The sequence below is a fragment of the Phyllostomus hastatus genome, unplaced genomic scaffold (assembly GCF_019186645.2).
Source record: "Phyllostomus hastatus isolate PE091 unplaced genomic scaffold, TTU_PhHast_1.1 phas_scaffold_28, whole genome shotgun sequence".
Classification (NCBI taxonomy): domain Eukaryota; kingdom Metazoa; phylum Chordata; class Mammalia; order Chiroptera; family Phyllostomidae; genus Phyllostomus; species Phyllostomus hastatus.
Window position 1 is genome coordinate 9,872,834 of NW_025334022.1, and position 26,251 is coordinate 9,899,084.

At 35.1% G+C, this 26,251-nt stretch overlaps 1 protein-coding gene across 3 annotated transcripts; it reads right to left on the reverse strand.

Moving 5' to 3' along the window:
* PWWP3B (PWWP domain containing 3B) lies at nt 1-24,439 on the reverse strand. 3 transcript variants are annotated; one of them, XM_045817585.1, is made up of 5 exons: nt 24,396-24,439; nt 22,048-22,227; nt 7,094-7,200; nt 4,786-4,860; nt 1-3,760 (listed from the first exon to the last, which is right to left on the reverse strand). In XM_045817585.1, the coding sequence occupies exon 5, from the start codon at nt 3,540-3,542 to the stop codon at nt 1,482-1,484; it is 2,061 nt and encodes a 686-aa protein (XP_045673541.1). In that variant the 5' UTR covers nt 3,543-3,760; nt 4,786-4,860; nt 7,094-7,200; nt 22,048-22,227; nt 24,396-24,439; the 3' UTR covers nt 1-1,481. The 3 variants fall into 3 exon arrangements, with proteins under 3 accessions (XP_045673541.1, XP_045673543.1, XP_045673542.1); XM_045817587.1 differs by lacking the exons at nt 22,048-22,227; nt 24,396-24,439 and adding an exon at nt 8,877-8,917; XM_045817586.1 differs by lacking the exons at nt 22,048-22,227; nt 24,396-24,439 and having other exon boundaries at nt 7,094-7,221.
* Between the last annotated feature and the right edge of the window lie 1,812 nt (nt 24,440-26,251).

Here is a 26,251-nt window from a genome sequence, read left to right on the forward strand (position 1 = left end):
GAGAAACACCAGTTATGTAACTACACAGTTTGAAATATAATGAAGTGCACATCTAAAGTGAAAGACATAATGGTTTTATTACAAATCAAAACCTCAAACTTTTGCAAATTTTACATAAACATGTGGCCATGTGAACAGATAAAAGCCAAGAGTAACAGCTGTCTCACTCTAAGAGTAAAAATGCAGTCAGGTTCATGTTAAGCTTTTAGTGTTTATTTTTATGTCAAGTTTTGAGAATAAAGTAGCCCTTAAAGCATTTATTTTTACTAGTCTTATTTGAAGTTAGAATAAGCTATTCGTTGGTTTCAGACTTTTACTTTTAAATAAATTTGAATAATTGTCATACTTAACCAAATGGAGGCTTTTTCTATGACCCATTTCCAAATTCACAGATTCTGGTCCATCTACTTTTTGTTAAGCCTGGAATGACTTACCACCTGGCATTTATAGTATTGGAACCAACTGAACTATTCTATGAATAAATCATATGATACAAATTGCTTGGTTTGAAACAAATGACTATGTATTTAGAGATACAATACTCAGAACAAAGTGCTTTCATTCTCTACAATTTATATCAAACTAGATGGACGCCTTAAGCAGTCAGTCTGGACTCATAATCTAGAGTAGCCAGACTATGAATACAATGACAATAGCTGCTTTCCACATGTGGTCAGATGGTTGTATTAAGATACAGTCACTGTTAGTTATAAAGACAGCCAAAAGCCTGTCTGTTTTAAGAAACTGTTCAGCTGTTGAATAACAGACACTCCATAAATGGAATTTCAGGGAAGTGTAGAATGAACAATCCTGTTCCAGGTTGCCAATATTATTTTCTGCATGATGAGATGTTATTCTCAAACATATAGATGGCATGCAGGTAATCCGTTTACTTTATTTTTCAATTCCAGATTGTTTTCTTGCAAAAACAATTACAGCTAGTTATAATATATAGCAAAGCATCTCCATCTTTGGTTCTACATCTCAGAAACTTTTTCTTCAAAAATAAATAGACATGGCAGGAAAAATAATTCAACTATCTTAAGAGAAACCCAATATTTTATAAAAACTGAGCAAAAATATATACTCAAATTTTCTTAGACTTTTTGTAATTATCTTGCTTAATATCTAATACTAGTGCAATTTTACTATGTAAATGATTGTGCACTGTATTTAACTATACAGCATAGACAAAAATATGTCAAGAAAACAAAATAGTGCTTTCCCTTAAAAATTATCTAGGCATTATGAATTCTAGAAATGTATGAGACATTAGAGCTGCTGAAATTTGTCAGTAAAATGGACGTTGAAGAAGTGTGAGAAAGAAAATGTTAATGTAGTAATATTCACAGATCACAGAGACTGAAAAAAGTGAATATATTACATAAAGTTGCTCATTTCTGGAAAACATATGTTAGAGAGATTTTTTAAAAATTAGTATCTATAAAATCTCCCTGTTATGATTTGGATGCTTAGGTAATTTAGTGAGCTTTTGTTGATGGTTTCCGTCTCTTTTCAAATATGATTTTGGCATCAAATAACTCTCTTTCCCTATATCCTAGAGATGGTCCTTTTAGATACTTTGCTTCTGCTGCCTTGTAATCCAAACCATCAACAGCAGAAATTGAACAAATGATTGCTTCTGGAAGAAGAACTTCTAGGATAAATTTAATTTTATCATCTCTTATCAGAGCCAGCATTCTTTCATCTATTTGTTTGTAGACTTCTTGTAAATATTTCACCACCTCATCCAACTGATCTTCGTCCTCAAAGTATGTTTCAATACAGGGAGTGAACCTCTTTGCTTTCAAAAATGATTTCAACCACCTGGACCCTTTTGTGCCATTTAAAATGGATAGAAGATGGTTCTCTGTTCCTTTTGCATTCACAATGAAGTCCACTAAGTTCTTGTTGGCTCGATCCCGAGCTGCCTTCATTCGGTCAGGGAGAATTTTTTGGAAGGACATTTTCTTGGTCTGGGAAGTCATGGCCATTGGTTCCATAGAATCTTCATTATGCAGCTTTGGAAATAAGTTCCTGAAGGTATCTTGTTTGATTACTTTTCTTATTGGATAACTAATGTCAGCAGCATAATACTCAAGGAAAGAGCCTGTAAAAGAACCACAACCTATTCTAACTCTGTAGTCACAAATCAGTGAGATGCACCAGTCAATACTTTCACTGTAATCCTCCTTGGCTTTCTCCACTAGTGTTTGTTTCTCTTTACAGTCAAATTTCTTTAATCTTCTCAAAGGCACTCTAATGCCTCTCTTTTCAGGATTCATGTTTGCCTCAACAAAAAGCACACTCGCTTTTTTCTCTTTTCGCCTGATGCTTTTCACCACTGCTGGCCAAAATGGGTATTTTTTATATTTAAACCAAACTATCATACCTGTTTCAAATGAACGTGGTTCATAATTAAAAACAAGGCGTGGAAGTACTTCATCTTCATCATCATCATCATATACAGAAGTATCAATAGGATTTAGAGGTACTGACTTATTGGAAGCTTGAACTTCTTCCCCATGTTCCTCAAAATCCACACTCTGGAGACTTCTTTCATTATTCCCAGTAAGTGAAGAATCGGTGACACAGTTAGGACTATATGAAAGCTGACATTCCCATGAATAATGCTGTGGGGACACCACAACACCCATCTCTGATTCCACAAGTTGATTCTGACTGGTATTTAAGCATGAATTTGAGGGACCCTCTCCAGGATCGTCAATATTCTCTGAGAAAGTAGAGAATTCAGGGGAAAGAGCCAGGGTTTCTGGGCAGATGTCCTCTGGCTCCTCTTTCAAAGCTTTGGGCACAATTAAGCTATTTGATGGTGAAGTTGGAGTGAACTTCTCTTCCTTAACATAAGCATCTTCTTCTTTGATTGTGGAATGCAAAGACATGATGTCAATATTTTTTTTGTCCTCCTTTTCATCTTCTTCTGAAATTGAAGGGAATGTTTGGCACCAGCTGGAGTTTGGTGATAACTTTGTTTCCATCTCATTTGGAATAGTATCAATGGCTGCACACACCTGTGGTTTTTCATCATACAGGGAGTCATCACTCTCTGAAGATACTAATAGGGATGTTTGATTTTCACTTCCCTCAATATACTTTGATAAGTATCCTTTATGCTTCCGATATTTTTTATGAGGGGGTAAATAAGAAAGCTTTTGTGGTACATGTTGAGACAGTGTAGTAGTCTCTTCTTCATCTGAACTGCTTGCTTGATTCAAATTTGTTCTCTCATTCAGAATACACAGTGCCACTTTTAGTGACCTTTCATAGGCTGTTTCCTCTCTAGGTGAAGAATTGCCCTCTGACTGTGCTGCTAATGAGGAGGCAATGGCTTCAATTTGAGATTTATTTAGGATTTTTGTTTCTGTGCTTTCCACTTTAATTTTCTCACCTAGTGAGAGTATTTGAACTTCTAGGGAAAATGTCTTTTTTCTCTTACTGTTTGATGAAGTCTCAGACCTGGACAAAACTTTTGCTGGCCAGAACTGGTCTTTCCAATTGCATAATACATACTCATCATCCATTTGTGATTTAGATTTGTGTGCTAAAAGATTATCAGACACTGAGGTGTATGGCTATTCTTCTCACTGCTAAGGCTGTTCCTACCAAAAACAATACTCTCACCAAAATCTCCTTTGTCTCAGAACTACAAAGTATTTACAGCTTGTATCCTGTTCTCTTCCAAGTAGATTTCCCCAAGGATGCTTGATCTTGTTGTTTATATGGGTTGATATGGAAGATACTAAAATTAAAAAAAAGGAAAAGAAGAAAATTATCAGCAAATAGTTATTTTGCCAATGCAGAAGGTGAGTGATTATAAATAGAGATGAGATAAAAGAAAGAATAATAGTCAGTGGGGCATGAGATGGAGGGGAAAATGTAGCATAATGTAAGGTGAGGGTAGGAACTGAAGAAGTGGTTTATAATACCTCAAATTCAAGAACTTGCCCTTACTACTGCACATGATTATTAAGGATTGAGTTAGTGTACATGCTGATAGAGGTGTGAAAGTTTGCAGTGGTGTGTCAGGGATTCTATGCTATTAGGTAGTTTGGGGCATTTGTGTTTCCAACTTTATACCTAAGGCAGGGGGATCCTAAACTTTGCATACTTCAGGATTATCTAAAGGCCTTCATAAAACTATATTTCTAGGTCTTATCCTGAGAGTATTATCCAGAAGGTCTAGATAAGATCCAACATTTTGTACTTCTAAGTTCTCGAGTGATTTTATTGTAACTTGTCCAAGAACTTGATAAGCACTGTTCCATAATTTATATAATTTATAATTTTTAAGCTATAAACATTTTCTTGTATACCTGAAGCAGGCAGACCAAGATAATAAGCTGTGCATCTTCTGGACCCCAACAATAACACAATGACCTTCTTAAAAGCATGAGTTTAGAAGGCAGAGATTCAGAATGTATGCTATGTTAAGTCATTGAATAGGATAGTTATCAAAGATTTCTTGAGAGTCGGGTGGCTAAGAACTCAGGTAGAAACCTGAATAGCCTCTTGCACAATTTCTTCATAGTGGTTTAACATATGAGATTCTTTTCCCAAACTAGAAGTGATGACTTTTAATTACAAAATGTTATGGCTACTAAATAGGGAGCAAAATGAATTATACCTCAAATGTTCAGTCTAACACAGTTTTAGTATGAACTGAGGATTCTAATTTAAAATGCTGTGGCTGCAGAGAAGGAAGGAAAATAAATTACAGCTCAAGTTCTCAAAAAAGTTTTTAATATGAAATGTAATGAGCCTTACCCAGTATTACGTGGATCACAGAAGATTGGGTCCTTTGATCTAGTTGTCTTGATTTTCACTTCAGAAGGAGAAAGGCTATATAAAAGGAGATAGGAATTCAAAACAAATGAATGGAAAAAAACATAAAGAAACTTCTTTACCAAAACTTTAGAAGGTATGTCATTCTGAAACACAGGAATGAGATGAAATCCCATCTGTTATGTAGATGCCATGTTTATTTTCCTTATTTTTTTTTAAATTTTCTCTGTGACACAATTATTCTGTTTGGTTCATGATGGAATCATCTCTCAAATTGGAAAAGTGTGAAGTGGGGACAAGGGAGAAGGGAAATAGCAAAATTCCTTGTGACTACTATGAGCCAGACTGTAGATATTGTTTGAATTCTCACATCAATTGCTGTGTACATTTTTCCTTCTTAGCACATATACTTTTATTGTAATTTAATAATACTTTAGATACTGTCTCACAGCCCACTAACACAAAAATATATTTCATTGTTTTGCTTACCATTTTCATAAAAATATGGTTGCCTTGAGAAAATTTAGTAAACATAGCAAGCCCCATCTTGTGACCAGAAATAAAACTGCAGCTTCCCCAGGAAGTATAGGCAGGACTGGATCATGATCTGATCTTTTTAATGTGAAGCTTAGGCACTACATTTATGCAGACAGAAGCCTTCCAAGGCTTCTACAATTTTCTATTCTAAGCTCAAGGGTTTTACTTTGTAGGATTATAACAAGATCATATTGTCTCCAATTACAATGTTTCTAATTATAAAAATACACAGAAGCTTATTAAAAATTCAAAATATACAGAGAGATACATACAAAATAAAGTACAACTGTACATATAATCACTATGAATGTTTTCTATATTTCCAAAATTTTGTTTTACATGTAGGGATGAATCTTTTCAAACCAACATAAGATCTCAATTGGGGACACAGTTTGAAGATCAGTCTACATCAATCTACATAAATATTTTCCACATGATTTTTATGAATTATTTTAATGTATTTTTCCCACATTTACAATATTTTATCTCAATATTTTCCCTGATGATATAAACTAAGTATATAAATAATTGTATATTAATACTATTTTAAATAAAGAACAATAAAGCTAGCCCTGTCTCTCTTACTACAAAAATGACCCTTTTAATAGTGCAACATATATGTTCTCCCAGATTTGGGTGCATGTATTGTAGTAGCATACATGTTTTACTACAAAATACACATTTATTTTCCAATCACTACATATATTTATTCTCCAGATAAGTAATATTATACTATGTGGTTACAGCATTCATATAATACTTTAAAAACTGCTTGTAGAAATAAATCCAATTCTTTCTCTATTTCACTATTAAAAGATATAGAAAACTGGTTCTTCCTGATGACTACCATACCTGTTGTCTGAAAGAATCAGCTGCAAGGAGGGCATACAGGGACTGTAGCCAACACAGCAACCAGGCTACATACCTGATCAAATCCTAGAAAATGTCCATTATCAGCAAAAAAACAAAAGGAAGATGTTTGCACATCTGTGTATATCTATGAATGCTATGTGTTTTAAACAAAATGGGTATGTTGTTTCACGTTCATTTTTCTTTCATGATTATAAAAATAATCATGGAAAAATCTACTCTAAAGATGCTTAAATAGGCTAAAAAGTAGTATTATAATACTAGTAACCTGGTCACTTGGAAATGCTAACATGGGAGTTTATTGTCTCCCAGGGTTTCTCTCTCTCTCTCTCTCTCTCTCTCTCTCTCTCCCCCCTCTATATATATGTGTGTGTGTGTGTGTGTGTGTGTGTGTGTGTATACACACATATATATGCATGTGTATGTACAAGTATCTTCAGTAAACTACATATTTGTTTCTCTTTCTATGTTCATATAACGGTGACACATAGTCTTTCTGTGTGACAATCAAATTATAAGCATTCTTCCCCTTGCTGTCAAATATTTTATCCATCGTTTTCTATGTAAATTTGTTCAAACAGTAACAAAATTCTAGCAACATAAACATGGAATGCCAAGTCAATATATTAGCATGAATGGCTGTACTGCACTGAAATCTTAATATAGAGGCTGTAATCTGATCATCCGTTTTCCCACTGCGGACTTTTAAAGTATTGGGAGACACAGAAATTCTAAAGGATTTATTCCTTTAAAATACCAGCAATTCTTTCAAAACCACACAACCTTTTCACCCCCTCCAAGACCACCATTACTATTTTTCTCATCTTTACTCTAGGGCCCTGGGAAGTCCCTGGAAAATAGCTAGATTTAAAACAGTCATTACCTTGAAGCTTTTTGTAAGCAGCAGCCTCATGAAACACAGTCCTTCTAACAAGACTGCCCAGGCCCAGAATGCTTCCAAGCTTCTTCAGAGAATGCTCCGCCTCCTCGCTGTGATGGGGAAGACAAAAGCCCCCCCACCCCCGAATTAGAGGAGGGACAACAGCCAAGTTAAACTACTGATGTGTTAAAAGGTAGAAAACGTTCTTTAAGGAACTTAAAAGTGAAATGGCAACAAGTATTTGTTTAATTTTCATTCAAACTCTTGAAATGTGTAACTTAATGATTAAAAGTGGTAGCAAATCACTTTATTAAAAGAAATATCTAGTTTAAAATATTCCTGACATATTTTTCCTTGCCTTATCTGGCACCTAACCACTGCAGGTAAATTTAAAACCCAGCTGGTCAAGATGAATTGAAATAGATAAGAATCTTTATTGGGATTGCACTAAAACTGTACATTATTTTATAAAAATTTACTCCTTTATAATATTTTTTCTGTTTCTAGGAATGGTAGTCATTCATTTTATGTATTTCTTTTCTTAAATGCTTCAGGAAAGTCTCAGGGTTTTCTTCACAAACTTGGATGCTTCCAACTAAAGACTGAAAATCAGTGGTTTGGTAGTAAGTATATATTTCACATACCCGCATCATAATTACCAATCCCTTCTTCTTATATTGATGTTTTGTTGGTATTTTTCACTCAAGCAATTCAATGTGGGGAAGCTAATTTTTTAAAAATTATATGTCTTTGTTATATGTAGGTCTAAAATAAATTTTGCAAATTTTGTTTACTAAAATTCTCTTGTAATAAATTTTGATTTCTGGTTTAACTTAGAAAATCAATTTTAGTGATTTAGTGATAATTTAGGGAATGAAAATATTTGGGGAAAAAATGCCTGTGTATCCTATAATATGTAATATACATGTATACATATATATTTAAAATCAATCTTTATATAAACATTAATATTGGAACAATAAATACCAATAAATAATGATGATCATCTTTAGGCTAGTGTATTAATAAGGAGTCTAATAATTACATGTAATGTTTTATATTATAAACAACCCTTAAATATCAGAGGTTCAACCCCAAAAGTTTATGTTACTGATGTCAAAGTTCAATGTACTTCATCAAGCGGTCAGAAAGGGGGAAGGTTCTCTGTTCTAAGGCAATCATTAAGAGTCCCTTAATGATTTTCCCTTAATGATTCTCTACTAGAGTAGAGTAGAACCTTCTATTCCATTGTTCTACCATCTTCTTTGGCCCTGACATCCTCCATCGTGTTCTTTGCATCTGGCTACCAAAGTTATAAAGAAGGGTGTTAAAAAATCCCGTGGAAGGTAGGTGCCAGGTCTAGCAAATTTTACTACTGGTCACAATCAACTAGCTAAAACTGCCATAAAGGCTGGGGAAGGTAGTCTCCCTGTGACTCAGGAGGAGAATGAAACAAGGTTTTGTGAACACATAACATTCTCTCTGCCACAGAAAGTTTTCCCTTTTGATCTTATATAGACTTCTATTATATAATTAATGCTTTTTTTTACAACTGTGTATCATATCTATAATAACTAAGACAGAAGGAACTTTTAGTTGTTGATGCTAAATCTACTCTTTGAATTTTTTTTCATTAGCAGAATCTCAGTTTCACTCAGAATGATGATATAAACTCTCAAAAAATATTATTTTTCCAGACTCTCTTACTATAAACCATGGACATGTGACAGAATTTATTGCCAAGGAATGTAAGCAGAAATAGGTATGTAGGTTCTAGAGAAGGTACCTCAGAAGGGGTTGAACAGCTAACTTGGGCTTTTTTCCACTTTCCCTCCTTCTCTTGCTTCTCCCCTAGAATTTGATGATAATAAAATTTAGCCAGCCATTCTGGACCAAGAAGTGACTTAGATAAAGAATGTAACTTGGAGTTACACCCAAGATAGAGGTGTAGGTGAAAACACTTTGCTTCCATGCACAACCAAAAGAAGGATAAGAGCCAATCTAAAAACAATAAACAACCAGAACTGCCAGAAAGTTGAACTGTGTGGAACGCTGACAACCGAGGAGTTAAACATTCATCCAGACTGGTAGGAGGGGCGGAGAAGGGCAGACATCCAGAGGAGATGACCCGTGGCAAAGCAGTGGATGTGTGGGTGAGGCTGGGCTTGCTGAAGGGGAAATGAAACACTCAAAACCTCTAGCTGTAGAACCTGTGGGGGTTAAAAAAGAGGGAGAAACTCCCAGTCTCACAGGACAGTTTGTTAAAAAGTGGGGCTAGAGCGTAGCCAGCAAGTGGCATTGTTCCCTCTGACCCTCCCCCAAAAACAGTGCCACAATGAAGTAAAGAGGGTTGCCCTGCCCTAGCGAATACCTAAGGGTCCACCCCTTACAACATAGCAGGTGCACTGAGACGAAGAAATATGGCCCAAATGAAAAAACAGATCAAAACTGCAGAAAAAGTGCAAAGCGACGAGGAGATAGACAACCTATCTGATGTAGAGTTCAAAACACTGGTAATCAGGATACTCACAGAATTGACTAAGCTTGGTCACAAAATGAAGAAAGAAATGAAGTCTATACAAGGAGAAATAAGGAAAATATACAGGGGAATAACAGTCAAGGAAAGGAAACAGAGACTCAAATCAATGACTTGTAACAAAAGGAAGAAATAAACATCTAACTGGAACAGAATAAAGAAACAAGAATGCACAAAAAAAAATGAAGAGAAGCTTAGGAACCTCTGGGACAACTTTAAATGTTCCAACATCTGAAGTATAGGGGTGCTGAAAGGAGAAGAAAAAAAGCAAGATATTGAAAACTTATTTGAACAAATAATGAAGGAAAACTTCCCCAATCTGGCAAAGGAAATAAGACTTTCAGGAAGTTCAGGAAGCCCAGAGAGTCCCAAAGAAATTGGACCCAAGGAGGAACACACCAAGGCACATCATAATTACATTACCCAGCATTAAAGATAAGGAGAGAATCTTAAAAGCATCAAGAGAAAAGGAGACAGTTACCTGCAAAGGAGTGTCCATAAAACTATCAGCTGATTTCTCAAAAGAAACCTTACAGGCAAGGGGCTGGAAAGAAGTACTCAAAGTCATGAAAGGCAAGGACCCACATCCAAGATTATTCTACCCAGTAAAGCTATCATTTAGAATGGAAGGGCAGATAAAGTGCTTCCAAGCTAATGTAAAGTTAAAGGAGTTCATCATTACCAAGTCCTTACTATGTGAAATGTTAAAGGAACTTTAAGAAATATAGAAGATCAAAAACTATGAACACAAAAATGACAACAAACTCATAACTATCACCAACTGAACCTAAAAAGCAAAAACTAAGCAAACAACTAGAACAAGAACAGAGTCACCTAAATGGAGACCACATGGACGGTTATCAGTGGGGAGGGAGAAACAGAATAGGGAGGGGAAGGTACAGGGAATAAGAAGGGTAATTGGTAGGCATAAAATAGGCAGGGGTAGGTTAAGAATAGTATGGGAAATAGAGAAGCCAAATAACATGTATGTACAACCAATAGACATGAACTAAAGGGGGGAGAATATTGGAGGGTGGCAGGGTGCAGGTCAGAGTGGGGATAAAGGAGAGAAAAATGGGCCAAGTGTAATATCATAATCAATATACTTAATATACTTAAAAAGAATGTAACTCATCAAAGGTAGAAGTACCTGAACCCCTGAATAAAGGGACTGCCTCATTCCAATCACTTTAACTTAGTAGAACAGTAAACTTCAAACCTACATAAGTCACTGTGCATTCTAGTCTCTCTTCTAGAACAAAATAGTTGATCTTACAATCACCAGAAAAGTATCATTCTTATTACAGAAATAATCTTTTCAAAGCTTTCAAATTATAACTATATATTTTCAAGAGGATTATTAGGCCAGTGTAAAATATGGCTTTAGTTAAGTGAAGAGATATATTAAATTCTATATTTTATTATTTAATATTTCTCATTCTATTTTCTCATTTCACATGTTTGAAAAAAAACAAAGGCACATAAAGTGCTGTCATTACATTAAAACTATAGTTCCTTATATTTATTTTATTTTATTTCTATATTGTAGATAAACCAGTAAATGGTACACCACCTCACTTCACTATTTTCCAAACAAAATGCTAAGGAAAACATAAATTCCTTATATAATATTTTATATTTTCCTCTTTTTTAGAAGTAGTGGGAGAAGAATGTTAACCAATAAAAATGCCAATATGATTATTTTAATGAAGAGAAATATTATAGATATAATAATATCTATAAATGTTTTTCTATGTGCCAGGCACTCTTCCAAGCACTTCACGTATTACCTCATTGAATAATCACATGATTACTTTATGGAAGATAACCTCCATAACTGATTCGTTCTGCATACCAACGGTAATATCATTAATACTAATGACAACAACAGAAGCCAAAAGTGTTCCATGCTGTGTGTTAGGCATTGTACCAAGTGCTCTCTTTACATCATCCTCTGATACTTATAAAATCTTGTTGGATAGGTATTATGAATATTCCCATTTTGTAGATGAGGCATTAAAGAGGTTAATAAATTTGATAGGTACTTGACTCCAGAGCCCATGCTCTTAATCATTATGATACAATGTACTTACTCTATTATAAATGCTCTATAAATGTGTATTGGATGAATGGTGAATTAATTAATTTGCAATAGTTATGTACTAGGAGTCACTGAAACTTAGAGAATACTATACTTGGCTCTGTATCTAATTTAACATAAATTAGTCCTACATAACATAATGCAACTATATCAGTGAGTGGCATCCCATCATTTTAGCCAAATTCTATTTATTAGAAACAAGTCACAGGTCTTGCCCACACTTAGGCTGAGGGAATTATACAAGGGGATGGGTAACTTACAGTGTGTCTACCACAGTACTGTATGATTCCATTTATATGACATTCTCAAAAAAGAGACAAGTACACTGATGGTGACATGATCATGGTAGATGCCAGGAGTTAGGTAAGGGGAGGATATGACTGTATAAGGGTAGCACAGGAAATCAAGGGGGTGATGGAACTCTTCTGTATTCTGACTGTAGTAACAATCACACAAATCTATAAGTGTGTAAAATACAAAGAAGCATATACAGAGAAAGTCATGTATTTTCTATAATGAAGTATGATTTTAATGGATAATTTGAAAAATAAAATTTTAAATAGAAAAATTTAATAATCATTATATACAAATAAACTCCTTACAAGTATACTTTAAAAACCATCTGCATCTTCATAAAGCATGTTTAATAACAAAGAAAACAAAAATAACACCCATATATACATTATTAGAAATCATCAATTTCAGTTCCACCTAGGATATAAAAAGCCATAAAATGTTGCCCATAACTTAATAATAACAAAAATATAGATAATAAACATCCTTAAGTCCTTCAGAGAACTGAGATAAACTGAATTCCAAAGGGTGACCAATGTCTTAAAAGAGGGACACAAGCACTGTTTTGCCTTCGGCAAATTATGGAGACAGAAGTGGCTGTCAGAAAGCAGGTTAAAAGAAATCAACTCCAATTTTAATTAATTCTTACATTCTTAATAGGTTAAAGTGTCAGTAGTTTGGAGTATCTAGCATCCCAGGCACTAATACACTCACTGCCAAGTTCTTTTTCACAGTCCTTAATCAGAAGCACACAAACATGACTGGGAACAAAACAGAACAAACAGAGCCCATTTCAGTGGTTCAGGTATGCAGGAAGCAATCAAGAGTTTCTGGAGGTCAGAAATGCAACTCTATATAGATCCAAACCCTTCTATGGGAAGCAAAAGCACTAAGCCACTAGAGGAGAAACAGAAAACCCTCTCCTTGTGGACCCAGGTTTAAAAAATGTTTCTGGAGGAGGAGCAGAAAATCCTGGGCCCAGGATCCCACATGAATAAAAAGCAGTGGTCAGCTACTGATGAGGAAGGAGCAAGAATTTATCTTTCACCAAAGACCAAACCCAGATACAAATCAGTAGTTAGTTGCCTTGCCAAAAGAAAGGAATGCTGAAAAAATGTGCAACCCTCACAATCAAGGTGCATAAGGCCTCCCTAAGTTTAAGACTGAGCAGGATAAGAGAGTGCTCCCTGTTTCACCATGATCCTAGCATCTAATAATAACAAGAGTCTACTACTGTAAAACAGGCAAGAGCACAAAACAGGCATCCTTCTAGAGATACAAATGTGAAGGATCTGCTGAAAATTTAGGATACAGAAAGAGCATTGAGAAAAATCCTATGGCACTCTATGTTCCATTCTAACAAAAGCAATGTACGTTATGAAAGCTACATGGCAATTGAGTGAGAAAGGGTGGACATAATATAAAATCTATATTTTTTGATATTAGCACTATCCTGACACCAAAACTAGAAAAAAAAACAAGTAAGCTACAGACTGTATCTCATAAACAAAGAAAAGTCCAATGGCATAGATGTAGAAATTATACAGAAAATGCTATAGAATAACAGAGAAAATAAAATGATATAGAAAAAGAAGGTTACATCATTACCAAATGCAATTTATTATGGCAATGTAAGGATGGTTATATACTTGCAAATCAATCAATGTAAATACCAAGAGAATAAAAAGAGAAAAAATATAATCTCAATTAATGTAGAAAAAGCATTTGACATAATTCCAGACACATTTATGATAAAAACTCTCAGCAAACTAAGAATTAAATGGATCTTCCTCGAACTGATCATGGGCATCTACAGAACTACTCAAGCAAACATCATATTTAATGGTAAAACAAGAAATGTGTTTACCCAAAAATCAGGAACATGTCAAGGGTGTCTGCTGTTAACCATTTTTATTCAACATTATATTAGAGATCTTAGGCAATACAATGCCTGGGAAATAAATTAAAGGCATACAAGTTGGTAAAAAAGAAATAAAACTGTCTTTCTTCATTTGCAGACAACATGATGATCTATGTAAATCCCAGTGAATTTACCAAAAAAAGCTACTAAACCTAATAAGTTCATGATCACCAGATACAAAGTCAATATAAAACAATTCATTCCCATACAATAGAATTTGGCAGGTGAAGTTTTAAAAAGAAGCATTGATAATACCAACCAAAACAAAAAAAATACTATGGGAGAACAAGTATAACAAATATGTGCATGATTTTATGCTGAAGACTTCAAAACACTGGTGAGAGAAATTAACAAAGACCTAAATAAATGGAGAAATATACCATGTTCACTGACTGAAAGATGAGCTATTTTTAGGAGGTAACTTCTGCCCAGACATATCTATAAAATCATTAAAATCTCAATAAAAATCCCAGCAAGCTTTTAGTAAAAATTAAGAATATAATAATTCTAAAATGTTTACTTTTGGAAAAGCAACGGAGCCAGAATGGCCAGGTGAGTTTTTAAAAAGAAATATAAAGTTGGAAGACCCATGTTTCCAGATTTCAGGACTATAGTAATCAAGACAGTATATTACTGGCATAATTTATATAAATACAATACAAACAGAGTAGCAAACATTCATTTATTCTTTAAAGAACCACATCAATTTTATAAAATCCTTTCTGAGATCTGTCTGCACCAACCCAATCTCAAGAGCACTGGTTCATTTAGAGTCCTAGCTAATATCCTCTAGCTACCTCTCTCTCTAGCGCCTCCGCACCAGGACTCACATGAAAATTCTGGCAGCTCCACTCCTTCCTAGCTGCCTGCCTGCAGATGCTCAAGCCCATTCAATTCAACAAACGTTTATTGAGTGCCTGTTTTGTGCAAAGCTCTGAATTCTGTAGTGGGCTCAAGAATCTTCAGTACGCCCTGGGCCTGGTCTCTTTGCTCTCTGAGTGAGGATCCAGATCCATCCTACATCCCAGCTTGCCTTCACTTCAGGCCCTACCCTTGCCCTCCTTGGGTTAGAAAACCCACTCCTTGCTTTAGCTCAGCTGGCGGTAGACCAGGAAAAGGTCTAGGCAGGCACTGGCACAGAACCACAAGCCAGGTCGCAGTCACTTGTAGCCAGTGAGGGTCCCTTAACCTTCAGGTCCTTGCCTAGGAAGAAAGGTGACTTCCAAACCCCAGTTCCCCAAGCAGAAGAAGTAGTGGATGGAGAAAATCTTACTTCCCCACCCCCAGGGGAACACACCACTCTGTCCCACACTGGAGGCGTGCTGAGGTCGCTGTACTGCTTAGTGATAGCCTCCAAGCCACCAGCACAGACCACAGACACATAGCAGCTCGGTAAACACAAGTTTATGCCCACCACCAACACAGTACTGGCCAAAGATCGGGCTTGAGCCTTACAAGACCAGACATAGACCTTGGCAAAGCCATCAGAGAGCAGGGGCTCTTCTGGGAAATGCAAGCATAGGTGCAAGCACCTAGGTCCTTGTAAAGGGAGCTGCCGAAGAGGGTATTTCAACAGAGGGCGCTGCTTAGGCTTAATGGATTTTTCACAATAGTAATTAAATGGAGAAATTTCAACAAATAATGCTGGAAATCTCAACAAATAGTTTTGGAAAAATTGGTCATCATATGCAAAAATATCCATCTTGATGCCTTAGCTAAGGTCATATACAAATATTAACTCAAAATGAATTCCTAAGCTAAATGCAAAAGCAAAAATTATAAAATTTCTAGAAGAAAACCAAGTAGAAAATATTTGAGACCTTCATTTTGGCAAAGATTTATTCAGACAAAAAATGGACCATAAAAATTTTTGATAAATTAGACTTGAAAAATTCTGCTCATCAAAAATTAAAATGAGTCCTGGCTAGTGTGCCTCAGTGGACTGAGTGCCGGCCTTGGAACCCAAGGGTCCCAGGCTCAATTCCTAGTCTAGGGCACATGGTTGTGTTGCAGACCAGGTCCCCAGTGAGGGGGTTACATGAGAGGCAACCACACATTGATGTTTCTCTTTCTCTTTTTCCCTACCTTCCCCCCTCTCTAAAAATAAATAAATAAAATCTTTAAAAACTTCTTAAAAATAAAATAAAATGGAAAAATCCAGAGTGGGAAAATGTATTTGCAAAACACATATTTGATAAAGAGCTTTTCTCCATAATATATAAAAAGCTCTTACAATTCAATAATAACTTTAACAATCCAATAAAAATGAATAAAAAATTTAAAATAGACCTACACCAACAAAGATACAAGTATCCCTCACTTCTAAAAAGTTCACATTATGCCACTTCAATTTTACAAAAGACCTATATCAGTACCTGTATTTGCTAACCAAAAGAAATCCTACGACAATTTTCTCTTTTATGAAGAAAAAGTGAAAAAAATAGCCATTCAGCCTTTATTTTGCAGTGAGCAGTTATACAAGCAGCATGCGCCCCTAGCAGCAAGAGTGGCACTGCCCAGCTCCTTTCCTGGGAACTACACTCAGCATCTGTCATCTGGCTGTGAACTGTGTCTGTGAGCACCTGTGCTTTACCTCAGTAAAGTAAATTGCTTTGTGCATCCATTAGCAAGATGTGTCCAAAAAAAAAGGAAAAGCCTTAGGTATCTGAAAAGCCTAAAAGAACTCGTAAACATGTTATACTTAGCATAAAAGTAGATGTAATTAAGGATTTCAGTCATGGTGAATGAAACATTATGCATGCTTTGAACTTGCCTATGTCCACCATTATTGCTATTTACAAGCAGAGAGAAAGAATCTTGAAAGCTGTAGAAGTTACTAAGTGGTTCTGCTAGCAGCAAAGTGGTTTCTTTCAGTTAGCACCCAGTACTGGATAAAGTGGACAATCTATTGCTTGAGTGGATTGATGCATGTACAAACTTAGGTGTTCTGCTATCTTACACATAAGGAGAAGGCAGTCAATCTTTTTAATAAGTGAAACTACACTGTGCATACATTATTTGTAGTTTATACAAGCTGTGTATCATATTCCTGATTATACTATATGTTAGTGTTATTTTAGGTTTTATGTGTTAAATCACTATGATTTGGTAGGTTATTTTTGGGTTTTGGGAATGCTAGAAATTTTCCCATATAAATTAATGGTAATTTATTCTTTGCTTTAGGCTATTTAGCTTATGAAAGGTTTCATAGGAATACACTACTTTCAGATAACAAGGGAAAACTATATATGAATGTCCAATGAACATTTAATAAATGTTCCAGTGGTATTAGTAATTAAGGATATGCAAATAAAATCACAATGAGGAACCACTACCACCTTTGTATGAATTACAAATACTAAAAGCGGGGGCGGGTGGGGGACCTGACAGTATCAGTTGCTGGCAATGATGCAGATCTAATGAATTTATTTACTTATTCCTGGTGGAAATACAAAATATCACAGGTGATTTAGGAAACACTTTGGTGATTTGTCTAACATAGCTAGAGATAAACTTACCATATAACCCTGAAATTACACCCTTAGGTTTTTACCCAAGAGAAATGAAAACTTATGTACAAAGACCTGTTCTGGAATGTTTATAACAAATTTAATAATAATCACCAAAACTGTAAATCTGTAGGTGAGTTAATAAGCAAATTGTAGAATAATAGAATACCTCTCAGCTATAATAAGGCATTAACTATGAATACATGCAACAAAATGGGTAAATACCATCAACATGTCAAGCAAAATAAGCCAGATGAAAAAGTCTATATACTGTATGTTCCATTTATGACATTATGGGAAAAAAAAAACTATAGGGGCAGAATATAGACCAGTGGTTGCCAAGAACTGGGACAGAGAGTTTCCATTACAATGGGGCAGAAGGGAACATTTTGGAGTTATGGAAATATTCTGTAACTTGACTGTACAAGCATACTTCCCTTTATTGTGCTTTTCTCATTTGTGCTTCCCAGGTATTATTTTTTTACAAATTGAAGAATTGTGGTGGTAACTCCGTGTCCAGAAAGTCTACTGGCGCCATTTTTCCTACTACCACTTGCTCACTTCATGTCTGTGTCACATTTTGGCTACTCTTTTAGTATTTCAAACTTTTTCAATATTATAATACTAATATTTGTTATGGTGTTTTGTGATCAGTAATCTTTGATTTATTATTTGTTCTAGAGCACCACAAACCACACCCATATAAGACTGTGAAGTTAGCTGATAAATGTGTGTATTCTGACTGCTCCATTGACCTGCCACCCTTCTGTCTTTCTTCATCTCTTCAGGATTTCCTGTTCCTTGAGACACAACAATATCAAAATTAGGCCATCTAAAAATCATACAATGGTATCTAAGTTTTCAAGCTAAAGGAAGAGCTTCACATCTCTCACTGTCTATCAAAAACTAGAAATGATCAACGTTAGTGAGGAAGTCATGTCTTATTTTTATTTTTTTGAACACTATTAATTTATTTTTAGAGAGAGAGGAAGCAAAGGAGAAAGAGAGGGAGAGAAGCATCAATGTGTAGTTGCCTCTCAAGCACCCTCTACTGGGGACCTAGCCCACACCCAGGCATGTACCCTGACTGGGAATCGAACTGGTAACCCTTTGGTTTGCAGGCCCAGGCTCAATCCACTGAGTTACACCAGCCAGGGCAGGCATGTCTTATTTTAAGAAATTGATCTCACCCATAAGTACAAACTAATCAACAAAACAAGCAAGCAAAATATAACCAGAAACCTTGATTTAAAGAACAAACTGACAGTAACCACAGGGGAAGGAGGAGAGGAATAATGGGGGAAAATAAGGGAAGGTCCACCAAGGAACATGTATAAAGGATACATGGACAAAGCCAAAGGGGGTAGTTTTGAGGGTGGTAGGTGGGGATGGGTGGGGTGGAAATGGAGACAACTATACTTGAACAACAATTTAAAAAACTGAAAAAAAAGAAGGACATTGCCAGAGCCACCCCAACCTTCAACAATCACCACCTTAATCTGTCAGCAGCCATTAACACTGAGGCAAGATCTTCCACCAACCAAAAGATTATGACTCGCTGAAGGCTCACATAATAGTCAGAATTTTTTACAATATTTTTAAATTAAGGTGTGTACATTGCTTTTTTATAAATAATGCTATTACACACTTAACAGACTACAACATAGTATAATGTAACTTTGGTATGCAGTGGGAAACCAAAAAAATTGTATTCTTGTTTTATTGCCATATTGGCCTTATTGTGGTAGTCCGGAATTGAACCTGCAATATTTCTTTGGTATGCCTGTATTTGTTGTTACATGACTGTATATATTTGTCAAAACTATAAAACTATATACCTAAACAAGTGAATTTGACTTTTAAATTATACTCAGTCCTCTTTAGTGTTATAAAAGTACCCCAATTCAGAGTGTAATGTGTATAAAAAATTAGTATTTTACTGTGAGAACAATGGGACTACATATAGGAATATTGTTTTGTGCTTTAGGTAAATGATTGCCAAAGAAGGTCATGGGTACCGCAATGTATGTGTGAAAATATCCTCTGGAGTGTACAAAGAATATATTCTAAATTCAATTTTTCAACCTCTTTAATTAATTTTTATTAACATCTATTTCCAAATTTGCTTGAAAATGTTAGGGGGGTACCTAAGACACTGACTTTTGATGCAGCGGTATAATTATTTCTATATATTCTTATCTTCATTAAATATCTCTTTTGTTGAAAGTTAGTTAACACAAGACAAATGTTGAGAATCTAAATGACATCAACATCTTATAGTTTGAGAAATTATCCTTATTGGCAAAGCCTTTAACTACAGTGAATTTCTCACATGCCACTAAACCATGTGAGCAAAAGGAAATGAAGGAGTAGAAACCAAAGTGTTATAATCTGGAGATTGAGATCAGGGTAAGAATATATCCTCTGTGAGAAAGCAGAAGCCAAATATCATATGAGAAAGAGTGGTTATAGAATAAACAGATTTCAAACTTTTAGTGTATAACATCCATATAAAAGAGTAGAAATGGTCCATTTAAAGCACTCCCAAAGACCACGAGGGAGATAGAAACATTGGTAAAGCAAAGAATCTTAAATACTTAACCGCTATTCAAAATAGTCCATGACCCCTAAAACATAAGCACAAGAAACTAAAACTGGCTGTAAACAAAGTTGAAATCTTATTATTAATGTTCACTAGATAAATGTCAGCCCATATGAAGAGAAAAAACAGCAGAGTAAAATTTACTAAGGATGAGCATCCTCAGTAAGGAAAGGGCAAACCAGACAGTGAATCACTGCCAGGGCCAAAGGGACATATCATCTCTGTTGAAATGTATGTGAACATGAATAAAAAGAGGAAATAAGAAAACTAATACCAAGTAGTGACCTAAAGTCACAAGAAGGTAAACCTGCTATGTTTGGAGATTTTGTATTGTGGTTAATTCTAAAACATACACAGTGCCAATGGATGAAGCTGCTAAAATCAAGATTCAGAATGATGGAAATGGAAACATATTAAAAGAAATAAAAGAAAGGCTGATGAGAACCTTACAACTTAATCACCACAGCACAAAGCTTTACTACATGCTGAATATTAAATTAGAGAGACTATGCTGTTGTGTTAGTCCCTGGGTTAACAAGCAAAAAGATAGACCTCCATGGGACCTGCCTTGGGCGATTCAAAGAAAAACAAGCTTCTTTCTCCATTCTCTGACACACTCAGAAGAAAAGATCCAGGCTGGACCAAAATATTTCCTGTCACCACTCTGAATAAAAGTACTTATCAATTCTTTAGTGAGGAGATATGAGAAACTGTTAAAGATAAAATGTCTAAACTTCAAAGTTTCTCAGACAAGCATTGTGGCAAGGTTGTATGTTACAATTTCTCAAATAGATAGATATACTGACATGGATTTTGGACAGAGTTCTAATTTTACTAGCTGGCTGGAGTGACAAATGCTACTATGAATATCAAAAGATATTAGAAATTTAAAATAATTTTTAAAAGTTCAGCAACAGTCTAAGGGAAGGAGTAGATAGGAACATAAGAAAGAATGGGGAAAAGAAGAAAAAATTCAAAATGAACCACTGAAGATCTGAAAGTGTATATGATTGGTTGGTACATCTGGATATAGACTAGAAATTAATCTGTGAAATCTGAAACATCTAGAAAAATCCTTAGGCCATTGGTCTTTGTTTAACTGCCTGGTTAACCACAAAAAAAAAAAGAAAAAGAAAAAAAACAGTGATGTTGTCTTAGGGCTTTTAATAGTTTTCTCCTTTTGTGCTTATACATATCCTCCTGAAAGCCTGCAAGAAAGCTTTAAAATAATTTGAATGGGCAATACTAGAAGATACTCAAACAAAAAGTAAAGAGAATAAGTAAAGAGCTTTCTTCTGTTAAAGAAGAAAGAAGATGGACAATGAAAATAGAGAAGATACACAAAAATACAAATACATACTGGGCACCAAAGAAACACAGGGGGAAAATACTCAAAAATTTCAGAAATGAGAAGCAGTTCTATAATGCCCCAGTATACAGGCCTCATTAAAGCTATTGCATATAAGGAATGATTGAACCTGTATATGGTAGGAGATTGGGAGGGGTGAGATGTTGGTGAGTGTGTCAGGGACATCATTTCTGTTATTGGATACTTTGATACTTTGGGGCCTCTTGAGATTTATTCTAGGGTAATCTTTTAACTTTGTAATGCTGCCTTATCAACCTAAGGCAGCCAGGCACAGATACTGGGGTTGGTGTCTCCTGAACTCAGACAATAACACAATGACTTCATTAAGAAAATGAACTGAGGGGTCAGATATTTGGACACAATGGCTACTTATGGAATAGGGTAGTTTGCAAGGATTCCTTTAGAGTCAAGCAGTTGGTTGGGACCTACAAATCTTCTATAAGTAAACATCATTATAGCCATTCAAATAATTTTTATCAGAACTTAACATATTTAATTACATCCTAACAATAATATCTAAGGTTTTTAATTTAAAATGGTATGGCTAATAAGCTATAATTAAAATAAATTGCACTCCATATTCTCAACTTAAACATGTATTAACACGGGATAGAGAAAACCTTACCAATGTCATATAGACTATGGGGAGCACTGTCCAATAATCCTGCTGCTTTGATTCTCACTCCAGCTGCTTGTCCAGCAGGACCTTCTTCCTGGTTGATGCTTCTATGGTCACACTTCCTTTTTGGGACTCAGATGGCTTCACATGCACATTCCCTAGGTCATGTACATCTATGACATTAACCTAGGTTGTCCAAAAGGAGACAGGGAATCACCAGTTAAATGGAAAGAAAAAATCCTTCAGCAGCATGTCATTGTGAAACATAGGAAAGAGATGAAATTTCATCTGTAACGTAGATGTTATGTTTATTTTCTTTTTGTTTTTATTAAAATGTTCTCCGTGACACAGTTGTTACTTGGTTCATGCTGAAATCATGTCTCTCAGGAAAAGTGTGAGGTGTGGACAGGGAACAGGGAAATACCAATTGCTTTCAGTCTTTGGTTGGTCAAATTCTATGTAAATATATTTTTAATGCTTTTTTGAGTTCTCCCATCAGTGCTAATTTGGGGCTTTTGATTCCAGACACATATAAATTTGGAAACAGAATTACAATTACAACCTTCATGCTGTTTCACAGTCTGCTAATATAAAATAGGTTTCATGGCTTTGTTCACTTTGTAAAATAGTTGCCTAAAAAAATTTCTTAAATCTGGCAAGTGCCATCTTGTGACCAATCCCAGAACTGCACATTGTTACTACCAGATCCTCCTTATGGAAGGTTGGGAACTACATCTTGCCAAGCCAGCAGTTTTCTCAGGCTTCCAGAATATACTATGCTCAAAATTATAGCTTTGTTATGCATTGCACAAAAAATAGAATGCTAATGTCTTTATTTCCAATGGTCTAATCAAAAGAAAATGGGATGCTTAGTGAAAACTGGAAAGATAAATATTTATAAAAAGGAAATGTAATTCTGTAAAAAATAATCATTATTGTTTCTTGAGTATTGTTCCATATTTTTCTTTACATATATACATGAATACATATAATTTCAGACAACCATTTTACCATGCTCAAGTCCATGGCTTGAAAGTTTTTCCATATTAGTATTTTCAATGTCGTTTTTAATGAATCACTTCAAATATAATTCCCCCTTAATTTGTAACATTTTATCTCAAACTTTTTTCTGATATTCTTTAAAAATGACTAAATATGCATTACAAATTATTTTAAATAGGTAGTAAAGAGTTTCTTAGCTCTCCAACCAAACAATCCCATTAGTAGGTAGCCGTATATTTTTTTCTGATTTTATTACACAAATTGTATTAACACAGTACTTTATCTTTGCCATTCTGCAATTTTCATTTTTCACTTAATACTACTTCTCAGACATCTTTTCAAATTACTACATGTTCATATTTCCATTTGTCAGCTATATAACATTCAATTGTATGTACTGCATCAAGCCACATAATATTTTAAAAAGCTCCAATAGAAATGAACCAGATTCCCTCTCTGCCTCACTCTTAAACTTAATATATATAGACAGCTCTTGCTGACGATTGCCATACCTGTGGGTCTGAAAGAATGAATTGCAAGGAGGATGCATGCAGGGCTGTAGCCAACACAGCAACCAGGCTGTGGGCTTGATCAGATCCAGGAAAATTTCCACTATTGGCAAAAACCAAGCAAGAGGGTATGTTTGCACATCTCTATGTGTGTGTGTGTATGAATGTTTATTTGTCTGAAACCAAACAGGGGTACTGTTTCAGCTTCATTTTGTCCTTCTAATGATAAAAAACGATCATAGAATAAATCAATTCTAAAAATGCTGAAGCTGGATAAAAATATATTTTGAAACCTCCAGTAATACGAATGTTCCAGAGATGCTGACTGTTAAGAGAGGATTCTAGTTCCCTCCTTAAGGAAAACGCGCACACACACACACACACACACACACACACACACATGCTATCACTCAACAGCGTATCTGGATACCTTTCATGTTTGTGTATATTTATATTTCTGTTTGTATGTGCCACTTTTTATGTTTACATTTTTCTATCAGTAATTTTTGTGTAAAATTTGATTTTGTTTAAATCAAAAATATAATAAACTTTGTAATAAAGATAGAAACATGGAATGCCATGTAAAAAATTAACATGAACGGCATGCCTCACTGAAGTCTTAATTTAGAAGCGGTAATCTGATCACCCATTCCCACACTGTGGACTTCAGAAAATATCGGGAGAAACTAAATTTTCAGGGGGTTGACTCTGTCACAATAACAGTAATTTTCCCCAAACCCTATTTCATTCCCACCTCTCACAGGCAACAATCTATTGTTTTTCCATCATAATACCACAGCCCGAAGAATCCCAGAAAATAACTAGCTATAAGACAGCCATTACCTTGAAGCTTCTTGTCAGCTGCAGCCTCGTGAAATACAGCCCCTCCCCCAAGATGGGCCAGGAAAGGCTCTCTTCCAAGCTTCTGAGAATGCTCCGCCCCCTCTCTGTGATGGGGAAAGCAGGGGGCCTTTCCCTCAATTAGAGGGAGGAGAATCACCAAGTCAACTGAAATTCACTTAAAGGGGAAAAACAGTCATTTTTAAAGGATTTCAAAACAAAATCACAACATGTGTCCCTTTAATTTCTGTTCAAAACACCGGGGTAGGTAATTTCCTGAAAAGTAGCAAATCCCTTTGTCATACTATAAAGACCCAGTTAAAAATATCTCTTACATATTTTTCTTGCACTTTCTGGCACTTTGTTTTTACAAAGATGTTAGGATATAGCTAGTCAAGTACCAGGGGAACACTTTGTAAAGTATATGATTGTGTAATCGTTATTCTGTACTCCAGAAAATAATTCAAAATAATATTAAATTGAAAAAATTAAATTAAAAATGTAAAAAAAATCTGTTATATTCTTGTTTGTGATTGCAGTGAATTAATACATTATTTTGTGAAGAATTAAATCTCTACAATTTTAATTCTTGTGGCCCAGGGACATGATACATTTCTCTTTTTACTCAGGTGTCTCAATCATCCTTTAGAACATTTCATAGATTTCATAGTTTTTTTTTCAAGTAAAATAATTTCTACACAAAAAGAAACATTAATCAAAATCCTTCTAGAAAATAGGTATCTGAATATAATGAAATTGAAAAAAAAACTATGGTAAAAACACAGTAAACCAAAGTTAAAAACAGAATAATTTGACAAAACTTTTTATTTTTTTATCTATTGAGGAAAGAGAGATTTCTTGTCCCACTTACTTATGCATTCATTGATTGATTCTTGTATGCACCCTGACCTGAGATCAAACATGCGATCTTGGTATATGTGAACAATGCCCTAACCAACTGAACTACCCAGCCAAGGCTTGACAAAACCTTTTAATTTAAAAAAAAAATCTCTATTCTAAAGTAGCTATTACAAATTAATAAGAAATAAATCACAAAGTTAAAAAATGAGCAAAGAACATCAATAAGCAATTCACAATGTTCCGAGGGCATAATTATTCCCTGTTCCTGATACTTACTTCTCTGTGAGCAAATTTATGTAGTATGACTACAGGTATCCCTGTTCTTCTTGTATGTTATAAGTCCCTAGGCTGTTTGGTAAATTTGTTTAAATTTGTTGTTATAAGTCCCACTTAAATTTCATGATAACCACTGTCCTTCAACTTAGCATCCTCTTGTGCAAAAGATTACATCTTGGCTTCCATCTGCAACATCATTTTTTTAATACCCATATGTTACGTGGAGAAAGGGACATGTTATTTATAGGGGCTCCTCAAAATGCAAACATTCAAATAAAAATTAAAAGTGAACAATACATAAAAGATAATGAGCTTCCCTAATAATAAAAGAAATGCAAATATAAACAACATTTCACTTTCTACCTACCTTCTTTGACTTACAAAGAAGCAAAGAAATATTACAGTGGTGAGATGGCAAAGGATTGATGAAATGGGTACTTTTTCTCATGTGCAAGATCACAAAGATGGGACAAGGGCCAGGCAAAATCAAAGTCTATCTGACCCCACACAGAAAGATGTATTTTCTTTCCACCAGTACTCTCTGCCTCCTAGTTTTGGAATCCCATATCTTTGGTAGAGCCAAGGATATCATTCACTTTCAGATTCTGAGGACATTGGTGAATATAACCTCAGATTGAGTATTGTTTAATCTCATGTCCCTGCTAGTGAACACATTGGTGAACTACAATCATCTTCAGTAACTACCATAGTTATCTATGAAC

Bases quoted from the DNA above. Each gene is read 5' to 3' on its own strand.
- PWWP3B (XM_045817585.1), bottom strand. From the start codon at position 3,542: ATGGATGATGAGTATGTATTATGCAATTGGAAAGACCAGTTCTGGCCA.